Genomic DNA, 12,282 nt, shown 5'->3' on the forward strand with positions numbered 1-12,282 from the left:
CATCTCCCCCACTGCCCATACTCCAAACACCTCCCATGGGACGGGCCATGGGCCCAGTCCCCTGTGATGACTCACCAGCCTTTGGCTCCTTTTTTTAGTTGTTGTGGTCCCACGGGAACACTGCTGTGGTCTTGCTGGCCTGGGGGCCACCAAGGCCCTCCTCTCCCCTGCAGCCTCCAAGCAACTTCATCCAAAGGACACAGCCATGACTTTTGCCAGCTCCTGCTCCATGCACTCACCAGCTCTAGCCTTGAAGTAGCCAGGATTCGAAACAGCAGGAGCAATTCTTTCTTTCTCTCATTGTGGCTTCTCCTGCCTTCATGCACTCTGTAGGTCTCTCCTCCTCTTCCCCTGAGCTCTAGTGGCCCCAGCATGGCTGTCACTGTTTTTTAATAGTTGTAAATTGGTTGTTTTGGGGAGAGAGTAATGCTGGTGACTGTCTATTCTGCCATCTTGACTGGAAGCCTACAGATTTTAATGTGACAAATGAGCACTCTTTTACTTGTTAATTTACCTAATCTGAGTTCCACTAATGACACCATAACTCTTATGAGATAATCATATAAAAAAATTGTGTTGATGCTTTTTTAAAAGTAATACTCATAGTAGAAAACTGGTCTCACAGAGATTATGTTGATGGAAATAGAAAAAAATTTTTAATCAATTTCAACAAGCCCAATATTTTCATTTTTAACTTTTACTAAAGGAAGCAAGTGTGTTGTGTTTTTAAATTGCATCTTCAATCCCTCTTCAGTAGCCAGTTCCAAAATAAATTTTATTCTATAGTTATAGTTAAATGTAAATTATCTTTTGATGGAAAAACACAGATTATGGATCTATGAATTTCCTCTGCATATATCTTCTTTTGACAGAAAACTAAATTCAAAACATTCTATCAAATTATTAAGGTTTCTCCATGAGTACTTGTGCAGATATGCAATATTAAGATTATCACCTACAATTGTTATTAAATTAAGTACATGTCATTGCAATGCATAGAAACTCTTCTTCTAAACTTTTAACCTTTATTTTCACATTTAGATTTTACTTGTGATTGAAAAACATGCTACATTCTTTCTTTGCATGGAAATATTAACATCAAAGCTATAATATAAACAAGTCAGATTATGCAATACTCATCTGTAAAAAATTAGTACTAAACTGGTTTCTTGTCTTGCAGAAACATTAGGAGTTCTGACCATAGATCAAACATTCCCAGCAGAGCTTCTCCCCCCGTAACTTGGCATGCAATCCAATGTTTATGATCTGTTTACATATTATCACATAAAGAGAGAGTAATTTCAAATTTAACACCTTTACCTAATGTAATTCACAATTTTTCCCAACTTGGCCACCACATTGTTCCCTTCAGCTGGTGCATTTTTCATAGCAAGACTTCTCAGTGAAGAAAGCAGGGCGTTGTTTTACAATCTAGCCCATGGCTTCTCAGTCCGGATGACTATCCAGAATGTTTTCCTGTCATAGCAACCACAGCCATCACATCATACTCCTATATAAAACTTAAATCCCAAACCACATTTTAATAGTTTTATACAGTTCAGAGCTAGTTGTGTTTCTGGCAATGAAGCTAAAACATAAAGAATTCCTTCATATCATTGCGTTCACGTTGCACAGATAATAAATAGCTGTGCTAGCAATATTTGTGCATTTTTCAAGTTGCTGTGAAAAATATTTTGCTAGCTTTGTTTGTTCTAGGAGGTGGCCTTCCGTATCATTATCCAATTCCTGACTAATTAGACCTAAAGTGTCAATGGAAAGTGATATTTAAGCTCCTTTCTTTGCCCTAAATTAACCCAATATTGTTGCAGTCTTTCAAGAATGTTTGGATAGTTGTAGATGGATTTTAGTCTTTGTAACACAAACTGTTACTTTACAGGAAGCCCACAAAACTAGAGTTTATATGTGAAATACTGATTACTTCCCAGAGCTTTTTAATCCAATACTTTTTTTCCTCAAAAAAATTGTTTTGACCTTGTGTTTTTATGTTTTATATGTACATGCTGCTTGTTTTTATGGTATATTTGCTTCATTAGCCAATACAACTCAACAAATAACTCACTAGTTTTAATACTTCACTACTAATTATAACTATGAAATTGACACTGTGTGAATGTCATAGTTTCCTATTGCTGCCGTAACAAATTACCACAAATTTAGTTACTTAAAACAACACAGATGCATTACTTTACAGTTCTGCAGCTCAGAAGTCCAGTTGGGTCTCACTGGACTAAACTGAAGGTGTCAGCAGGCTGTGTTCCTTTCTGGAGGCTCTAGGAGAGAATCTGTTTCCTGCTCATTTGGGGGGTTGACAGAATTTAGTTTCCTGCAGTGATATGACTGAGGCCCTGTTTTCTTGCTGGCTGTAAACTAAAGGCTGTCCCCAGATTCTAGAGGCTGCCACATTCCTTGGCTGCTTGCTCCCTTCCTCCCATGTCTAAGCCATCAACAGCAGGTGGGGTCCCTCATACATTGCATCTGTCTCCGAGCATAGCTGGGAAACGTTCTCTGCTTTTAAAGACTCATATGATCAGATTGGGCCCACCCAGATAACCCAGATCTTTAAACTTAATCACAGAAAAGTCCCTTTTGCCATGTAAGGTAACATATTCACAGGTTTCTGGGAGCAGGGAATGGGCGTTTTGAGGTGCCATTATTCTGCCTACCACAACGAAGGGTTCTATTTTCAAATAAAAACAGTGCAAAGTCTTTGGAATAATTTCAGAAGGAAAATTTTCTTTGGAATCAATTCTACCATCATTGCTCCCACATTCAGAAAAGATGCCTTTCCTTGACAAAAAGTTCAGTTTGTTTTGCTGTCTATTAGTACTCTAATTAGCTAATGACCACTCTACTCTAAATTAGCTAATCATGTTAAACTCTAATTTTAAAAAAACTTTTTTGAATAAAAATGGAAATGATTGTAAAAACAACAAATTATAAAAATAAATATGTTTATACATTTTTGCTTATAGCTAACAACTGACCTTAGGGTATCACACACTGTAATGTGTATTGTGTGTTACAAGCACACAGCTCACTCCATACGTGACTCTCCATGCCAGTGTCACAGCATCCAAGCCGGCCTGTGGCCTGTACAACAAGACGAGACAGGTCTACTAATGATATGCTTAGATCTTGAGGTAATATCAAATTGATATAAAAGTTTTGAAATCCTAACTCCCAATTTTTATACTTACCTTGTTTGGGCGGGTTACAAACAATTTGTGGCCCAGCACCAGCTCACAGATCACAATTGAACAGCACAGGTCTAGAATTTTCCCAGAGTGTCCCAAACACCTCCTCCAGGCTGTGCACATGGGTTGTTCCTAGCATCCTAGGCAGCCTAAGAGAGAGTACCCCTATGGGACAAGATCACGTCCACATGTCCATCAGCCTGGGGCTCTCTCCAGGGAAGACTTTCAAGAGCAGTCCCTCCTGCAGGTCCTTTCTTAGCCTTGCCCCTCTCTTTCCTCCAGATTCCAGGGAGGCTTCTCCCCTGGTGGACCCAGGGTGGGTATGTAGACCTAGTCAAGGACACTGAGGGTTCCCATTCCTCTTCTAGCCTTGGGGACAACCCCACTTTCTTTCCCTCTGGTCCCCCCACCCACCCACAGCAGCCATTGTCTTTTTATCCTCAACAGCCCCCACCACTTTTCCAGAGACAACTGTCCCTCGGCCTCCTCAGGTTCTGAGCACAGGTAGGTCTGGGGTCTTACTGGGAAGGTGAAATGGTGGCAGTGGGGGACAGGCAACTCACAAAGTCTCAGAATCAAGAGGAACCATAAAAGGCATTTCCTAGGCTGTTGAGGCTCTGGGGGACCCAGGGCCGTGCCGCAGAACTAGGCTGTGAAAGCAGCCCTTCAAATTCCCCACAAGGCCCCCTTCCCCAAACAGCCCCAGAACTGTGAAGGGGAACAGAGATCACAGAGATGAAAGGGCCCAAAAGACTATGACTGTTTCCACCCTTGAGGAGGCTGAGGTAGAGAAGGTCGGTCCAAAGATACAGAAATGCCGGAGGGGGTGGGGCGCAGGCCTCTTGACTCCTGTTCCGGTGCTCCTCCTGGGCACAGAGCAGCCTCCACAGACAATAGAGCCCAGGCCACAGGGCTGTCTAGTCCTGAGCCGGGGCCTTCACAACCCTTTCTCCATCCCCACAGGTCAGTTTTCTCCTTCTAGGCCAGGGTTCTCTGTTCCCATCTGTTCAGCTGTCAGGAACAGGTGGGCTGTCCTGCCAGCCCACTAACCAAGGTTCTTTTCTTCCTTGGCAGTCTCTGCCTCCAGGCAGGCCACCTGGGTTCCCCATGACCTGGTCTCTTCACAGACCCAGAGCTGTGTGTCCTCAACTGGAGGAGCCAGAGAAGCCCCCAGGGCTCCATCTGCCAGCACTGCCCCTTCACAGTGAGTTCTGGGTGGGACCCACATCCACACAGGCCTAGCACAGGGGCGCACATATGGAGAATGCCACCCCTGCCCATCCTCTCCTCTTGTCCCCATGCCTGCCAGGCCCCAGAATTCCACTCTCCGCTCAGGCCCTGAAGCCCACGGGGACCTGGTCCCAGCACTCTGTGGACTCCTCATAGCCAAGAGCCTTCTGCTGTCTGCCCTGCTTGTCTGGTGAGTGGGGTGTGAGTTGGGCTTGGGGCAAATGCAGCAGGGAATGGCATCTGCCACAGTATGAAGGGCCAGAGAGCAGGGGCAGGAAGAGTGCTGATTGACGGGCCCTCACTGGCCCATCACCTGCCATGTTCATACAGACGTACAAGCCACCTCTGTCCTTCAGCTGCACTCTCGGGTGACTCATCCATGTACCTCTGTCTCTGTGTTTTCTCCTCTCTCTCTGTCATCCCTCCATCAGTAACACTAACCTGCACAACCAGAAAGTCTCTTCTACCACCCACCCTTCCAAGAGTGCCCACGTCCAGGGGCTACCTAAAGCCTCCATCCCAAGACTGCCTCAGCCTAAGCCCTGAGGGAGAAAGGGTGGACACAGGAGGAGAGGAGCCAACAGTTCTGGGGAGAAAGGGACACGTGGGGCTGGATGAAAGGTGCAGGGACACACAAGCAAGGCCCGGAAATACGGTCAGGTCTGGCCAGGAACTGGCTTGCTGGAGGAGCAGCACCTGTGGGGAGAGGGAACAGGGCCCAAGGATGGACTCACATCACTTCCTGTATTTCTTCCCCTCCTCATATGTCAGGGCCTTAAGGAATCGCCATGCGCAACATCGAGGGGACGCACCTGACCCAAAGTGGATGGCCAGTCTCCCTCAAGCCCAGGCCCCCAGGAGCTCCTCCCTGACGTCTGAGCCCTGTGTTCCCTACAATGAAAGGGCCAGAACTTGACCTAATGTCCGTGCTGCACCCCTCTGCAGAGCGGATGACCTCCTTCCAGGCCCTTTCTTGCTCCCACTCAGTTTGCTTCCGGGCCAGCGCCGTCCACGAAGGGAGCGAAGCCCGGAGCGGCTTCTGTCCACCAACCTGAGCCACTGGTGACAATTCTTCCTCCCTCTCCTCTTGTCTCTAGCCCCTAATGAAAGGAAAACTTCAGACAAAATAAATTTAACAGAGTTTATTTGAGCAAAGAACAATTCATGAATTGAGCAGCTTTCAGGCAGCGAGTGTTTATCAGCAGAAAAAGTCTGGAGAAAAGAGAAATGAGAAACAAAAAGCAGATCGGCTGTTTCAAAGTTCCTTTCCTTGTAAAGGTTAAAGCAGAGGAGACTTCTTTATCATGTTGGCTAAAACTGGCTTTTTTAGGGACTTGGCTATTGTCTCTCTCTTTCCTGATTTCTAGTAAGATCAGATAAACTACTTAGCTTCAGCTTGGGATTGCTTCTCGATATTTTGGCTAAGATCAAGTGTAGTTTTGGCTTGGTGGCGTTGAACTTTAGCACGAGGGACTACATGTTGGTCTGGTCTGTTGGGCCTAGTGCAGGGCCTCAGTCCAAACCAATGGCCTCCTATCAATTTTATTTAACATGTCTCAGCCAAGCACCTAGGTCACCCCCAACATCACTCTCTCCCTTGCTCAGCCACACTCCGCCAAAGCCTCTGTGCATTTTCACCAAAGGAGAACTAAAATCTGGCATCATTAGTAGGGCCCACACTCCACCCAGGCCAGCCACCCCTTGTTATCCCATCACTGTATGTCCCCCATGCTGTCCTTCCTACTGCCACCAAGATGGCTACAGGCTCTAGAAAGAGGGAACCATCCTTTTGTCTGCACAAGCTGGCAGGAGGATCCTTGGCACACCCACCAGGATCCTGCTGGGTCCTACCCCAGGCGCTGTCACCCTCACAGGGTTGTCCTCTCTTTCTGACACTCACTATCTTGATGTTGGACCTTCTGGACTCAGCCTCTAACTTTATCATCTTTTCTCTCTTGTTCATCATCTATTTTTCTTTATTCCTACTTTCTGGGAAAGTTCCTCAAGGTTGCATTCCAGTTTTTCTATTCAAATGTTTGCAACTTATGCTACCATATTTTTTTATTTCTAAATGGTTCACTTGTTCTCTGAGTATTCCTTTTTATAGCACACATGTTTTATTTTGGCATGCCATATTTTCTCTAGAAATATTACCATTTTGACTTCTGAACTTTTTTAAAGCTTTGTGTATTTTCTATTTCCTCCAAGTGGCTGGGTATGTTTTTTAATTTCTCCTTTTCTTGGCCTCTGTCTTTTCTCGGAGCTTTCTGGAAACATCTGCTTCTTCTGGACAGCCCATCCACACTGAAGGGCTCAGACTCTCATGTGTGCTGCAGGGGCTGTAGACAGATTGGGCACATGCATGGCTCCATCTTTTCTCTTTGACAACTTGGTTTCTCCAGAAAGGACTCTTAACTGTACTCCTTGAGAGAAGAAGCCTTGACCCAGAGTTCTGGGCTCCAGGTGCAGCAAAACAAAGAGGCCTCATTGCCCCGGCCCGTTCTCACTCAGCCCCCTTGTTGCACGCGTGCTCTCTGTGGTGCTCTGAGCTGGAGCCCTGAGCGGAGCATCACTGTGATTCACCTCCTCAGACACTAACCCCAAGCTCTCAGCAGGAGGTGAGCCAGAGAAAAAAAGAGAGGATGTGGGCAGCTGGCCTACTCTGAGTTGCACAGGAGGCAGAGGACCTAGGAGTCTAACCGGTTCTTAAAGGAGACTTGCAACCTATTCTCTTGTTTCCAGCCCCACTTCTACTCTGCCCTCTGACATACCCAGGCCTCCCATTTCTAAGCTTTTCTGGTGTTCTAAGGTAGAAATGACTTGCTCCTTATTCCTCTCAGCCCTACCAGCTTTCTCCGGTCTGTGAAGTTGTCTGATTTTTACCCAGTTTCAAAACTTTCATGGAGCTCTCTCATGACCTTGAGGATGGATTTGTACAATTTTTACCCATTTATTGCTATTTCATTCACCCACCTTCTTAGTAGAAATGAGGAGGGACCCCAGAATTTCCATCAGAACACCCCTCCCTAGCACCCACCACCGAGGGCAGGATAAACCAGACCCCAGATCTTCACCGGCTCCCTGTAAAGACTCCTGGCTCCCTCCCCAAACTCATGGTCACCACTGAGACCCAGAGGAGCCTCTGTGCTTTTATCTCTGTCACTCCCATCACCGCAAGTCACCCAGGACACCCTTTCCTCCCTCATCAACCAGAATCAGGTCTCAATAAGACCTTGCCAATCCATTAAATTATAGCCCCATTTCTCACTCTCCCTCAAACCCACAGACTCTGCCTCTGAAATGCACCATCATCAGCACAAGCTCCTATATTCTCAGCTTCTCTGAATGTCACCTTTGTCGTCTCCCTGAAATCTGCCTTTTCTCTGTAGTTCTCTCAAGCGGTGGCTCTGTGTCCTCTTCACCTCATGCCACTGGGCCTGCAGGTGGGGTTGGTGCCCTCTGTGCTCCTCGCTGCCCCTTCCTGTCTTCCTATCCGCCCTCCTCTTCTGCCACTAGGCTATGCCACCATCGTTGTCCACCCACCATTGCTGCAGATCCTGGCTGGGGGCTGGTCCCCAGAGAGATCAAGCCACAAGTAGAAGCTTGGAACTTTCAGTCCCACCTCCATCGTCCAAGAGGAAAGAAGGGCTGATAATTGAGTTCATATTTGATCATGCCTACATGATGAAGCCTCTGTAAAATCCCAAAAATATGCTTCTGGGGGCTTCTAGGTTGGGGAACCCGTCTGTGTGCTGGAAAACAGAAGCTCCTGTACTTGGGACCCTTCAGACCCTGCCCTATTAGTCTCATCTTGTTGTTCATCTGAATCCTTGACCGTCCTATTTGTTTTTATAATAAACCAGTAAACGTAAGTGTTTCCCTGAGTTCTGTGAGCCATCCTAGCAAATTATCAAGCCTGGGAAGGGAGTCTTGGGAACGCTATTTTACGGCCAGTCAGAAGCACATCTGGGTCTCTGGCCAAACCACCCTGAACGCGCCCAATCTGGTCTGATCTCAGAAGCCGAGCAAGGTCAAGCCTGGTTAGGACTTGGATGAGAGAAGTACATCTGGGGCTTGTGATTAGTGTCTGAAGTGGGGGCAGTCCTGTGGGACCGAGCCCTTAACTGAGGGGTCTGCACTAACTCTGGCTAGTGTCAGAGCTGAACTGAATTGTGGGACACCCAACTGGTGTCCACGGAGAAACAGAGAATTGCTTGATGTGGGGGGCAGAGTGGAGGTAACCCACACTTTTGGTCACAGAAGCATTCTGTATTCAGAGCATAGTAGGAGAAAACAAGTTGGGTTTTCCAACTAAACACACTACCTTTGATCTTTCTGAGGTCTTAACAAAGGATTTTATAGTCACGCTCTTTGTTCTGTCTTTAGACCACATATTCTTGAAAGTGCCTTGGGTTCGATGATAACATCACTTACTATCTGGAGGCCAAGAATTTTCAAAGTCATGAAGTCTCAGCTCCTTCATGTTAAATAGTCCTGCCTGTAATTTCTCTCTTCTCTCATTTTATAATGAGCCTCAAGAAAAAACCAGGTAACACCTTCAACACTTTGCCTGGAAATTTTAGCTCTGCCACCCAGGTCATTAGGTACATTTTCTACTTTCCACATTGCTGCAGGTGCCAGTGTTTCTAAGCTTTCTGCCGCTGCATAATAAAGATCCCCTTTCCTTCTCACCTACTGACTAAGTGACCCTGCAGAAGGTACTTGAGGTCTCTACACCCAGTCTCCTCATTGGTAAAAACAGAACTGATAGTATCCACAATACCAAGCTATTTGTATTTCTCAGTAAAGCACCAGACTTCTGGAGGACACCGAACAAATGCTGAGCTGTAGAGGGAGCTAGGTCTAATAAAAAGAGGACTCGCCTGTGACACAGAAGAGACAACTCAGAGCTGCCCACAGCTGGAGAGACAGATGATAATGTGTGGGCAGACAGTGAACTTGGAAACCTACAGGAAGGAGGCTCCTCTTCTCAGTGACCAGCAGAAGGAAACAACAACAAAAAATAATCAGGGTGACGAAACTGACCGAATTTGGCCCAAAATACACACAAACTGACTGACACCTCTCTGACTGGCAGTGGCCAGGGGAGGCCTCCCTACTTGTCAGGAGGGTGTGAGCCGCCAACCCTATATGTAATGGGATGGGGAAGCAGAGTTTATTAAGAAATAATTTTTAATCGTGTTGGCTGCATCTATGTGCAATTCTGCAGCAATCTCTAATCACCTTCTTGTTTCCCTGTTCTGGTTGTGGGTGGGACGTGCAGTGGAAAACCCTGATAGAGCTCAGGAGCTTGGACACCAGTAAAGCCACCTGCCACATTCAACAGGTCACTGACCTTCTCTGGACCTCAGTTTCTTCACTAATGAACACGCTTTGTAGATTATAAAATTATGTGAATATGTTATTTGTGTTGTTTCTTAAGTTTACTTCAAACTCTAAAACTCTGTCCTGCATCTGCACATTTTATCTCTAGGGGACCAACTTCTCCAGTTTTCCCTCCTTTCTCTATCCTAGTGTGGGAGCCCCTTAGGTGCTGTTGCAAGCAGGAAAGGGCATGTGCGTAAGCCCAGTGAGTAGAGGGCCAGGGGTGAGCAAGCCTTGGAAACAAGACCTGAACTTGTTTTCTCTGCTCAGCCCTGTGTGAGTTTGGGCAGGTCACTGCCCCTTTCTGAACTTCTGTTTTTTCCTCTGGAAAATGAAGGAGATGGAGATGAATTCTGAAGCCCTTTCCACATGCGGCTAAGTCAGTGAGCATGAACTGAACACTTTCCTGTGCCCAGCTCAGGGTTACCAGGGACAGAGCAGCACAGGACACAACCATCCGAAAGGAGCCAGCCCAGGAGCACAGCTGTGAGTCCGTAGGTGGAGGGGTCCCTGTGGAAGATTCCAACAAAGACTGAGAGAAGAGGACAATGGAGGAGTAGCAATGTTGGAAAGGAGATGGCTGGGGAGAGAAAGATGACAAGGGACACTAGAGGGCACTAGATAGTGAAGGAAGGAGCCCAGCAAGGATGAGTGACTGCACAACTTTGCTGTGCAGTCACATCAGTCAGGACAGCCACGACCTCACATGAGCTCAATAGGGAGGGTGCACAGTCCCAGGAAGGCGCCAAAGCCCCTGTCCCATCTCCATTCATTCCTAAGTGTCTGGTAGCATCCTGGAAACAAGGGCCAGTTTGGGCTTCCAGGGTCTGGGGTCTTTTCCTCAGAAATCTCAGTCTCCACCACCTCTTTCCAGTTCTCACCTTTCTTACTGGGCTCCTCTGGGGAGCAGAGAAGTCTAAGGACAGCCAGAGTCTTGGGCAGACCAGAATTTCTGTTCATGGTTAAAGAGCTGAACTTACTAGGGGGAATCTGAGTGTGGACTGAGTAGCAGAGGTTATTAAGAAATAATTTTCAATTGCACTGGCTGTGATGATATTAATTTGCCATGTAGCAAGAAGCTCTTTTTTTAGAGATGTATGATGAATCATTTAAGGGTGAAATGTCAGGATATATACAACTTATTTTAGAATACTTCTGCATAAAAAATACAGTGAGTTAAAAATACACAAGTGGGGGCCGGCCCAGTGGCGCACTGGAGAGTGTGCCGCTTGGGAGCGCGGCGGCGCTCCCGCCGAGGGTTCGGATCCCATGTGGAGACCAGTTCCCACTCACTGGCTGAGCGCGGTGTGGGTGCGACACCGAGGGTTGCAATCCCGTTATCGGTCAGTAAAAAAAGACAAAAAAAGGAAAAAATACACAAGTGGAGTGGAGCTCCTAGACCCTGAGCTCTGTGACAGGGCCTGCTGCAGGAGCATCCTGTTCTGCTATGGAAATCAGACAAATGACCCACCTCTGTGCAGAAATTACAGAAAAGTACCCCTCTAGGCCTGCCCATTAGAAAAAAATCACCCTCTTCTCAGCCAGCACAACAGATTCCAGCTGCCCTTGCCCTCTGGGCAACCCCGATGACCAATACATCCAGGGATTGCCCATGGTCATTGGATGACAGATCAATGCAGCTAATGTCCATGCCCATCCCACAGTCCCACCAATGTACCCATGTCTCAGTGCAGCCCTGAACTTAGCCTTGGTCAGCAAACCTCTGCAATGACTGCACCTAGAATTGCACAGAGCACATCAGGTTTACTGTTTCTATCCCTCTTTTTTTTTTTTTTTTTTTTTGTAAATTATGTATAATTTTGATTCTGATTCTAAAAATCCTGACATTCAGTAAAGAAATATATGTTAGTGGGCTGGCCAGTTAGCTCACTTGGTCAGAGCATAGTGTTATAACACCAAAGTCAAGAGGTGAGGTCCCCATACCAGCCAGCTGCGAAAAAAAAAAAAAACAAGAAGCATGTGTTAGATTTAGATTCCTTTATCTACTTATTTTTCAACTGGCATTTCCAAAGCACCCATCGAAAGGGCAGCAGCAGCTGGTGGTAGAGCCGGCTTCCAGGGCTGAAACTCCCTTCCCCCCTCCTCCCTGTCCTGCTCCTGAGCCCAGCCCAGCCCCTCCAGAATCCCCTGAGGGCCCCTGCTCAGTGCTCTCTGTCTCTGCTCACAGCTTTCCTCTCCTCTACCTCTGCCTGAGACTGCTCTGCACCTGGGGCCTGGAATCCAGTCTCTGCCTCCTAGCTCCTCTCCCCTCCAGCACTCACAAAACCTCCCAGGGGGGAGACACACCACTGATCCCCCAGTGGGGCCTGGATGGGAGGCCTGTGAGGTCCTGTGGGGCTTAGGACTGTGGTCAGGATCCAAATGCCCCTGTGACCCTGACAACTGTTCTTAGCTGTGCCTCTAGAGGAGGTTGATAAACCAGGCCCAGAGA

The 12,282-nt window shown here is 47.0% G+C and overlaps 1 protein-coding gene across 1 annotated transcript in view; it reads left to right on the forward strand.

The window, feature by feature from the left end:
* The window catches only part of LOC103599442 (natural cytotoxicity triggering receptor 2-like), a gene marked incomplete at its 5' end in the record, with an annotated part of 14,631 nt that extends 2,587 nt beyond the window's left edge, over positions 1 to 12,044 (forward strand). Inside the window, 4 exons of the mRNA XM_008583560.1 lie at positions 4,290 to 4,419; positions 4,525 to 4,637; positions 9,716 to 9,841; positions 12,019 to 12,044. Coding sequence (XP_008581782.1) covers positions 4,290 to 4,419; positions 4,525 to 4,637; positions 9,716 to 9,841; positions 12,019 to 12,044 — 395 coding nt within the window. The remainder of the gene's footprint in view (positions 1 to 4,289; positions 4,420 to 4,524; positions 4,638 to 9,715; positions 9,842 to 12,018) is intronic.
* Between the last annotated feature and the right edge of the window lie 238 nt (positions 12,045 to 12,282).

Source organism: Galeopterus variegatus, unplaced genomic scaffold (genome assembly GCF_000696425.1).
Source record: "Galeopterus variegatus unplaced genomic scaffold, G_variegatus-3.0.2 Scaffold2964, whole genome shotgun sequence".
In the NCBI taxonomy this organism is placed as follows: domain Eukaryota; kingdom Metazoa; phylum Chordata; class Mammalia; order Dermoptera; family Cynocephalidae; genus Galeopterus; species Galeopterus variegatus.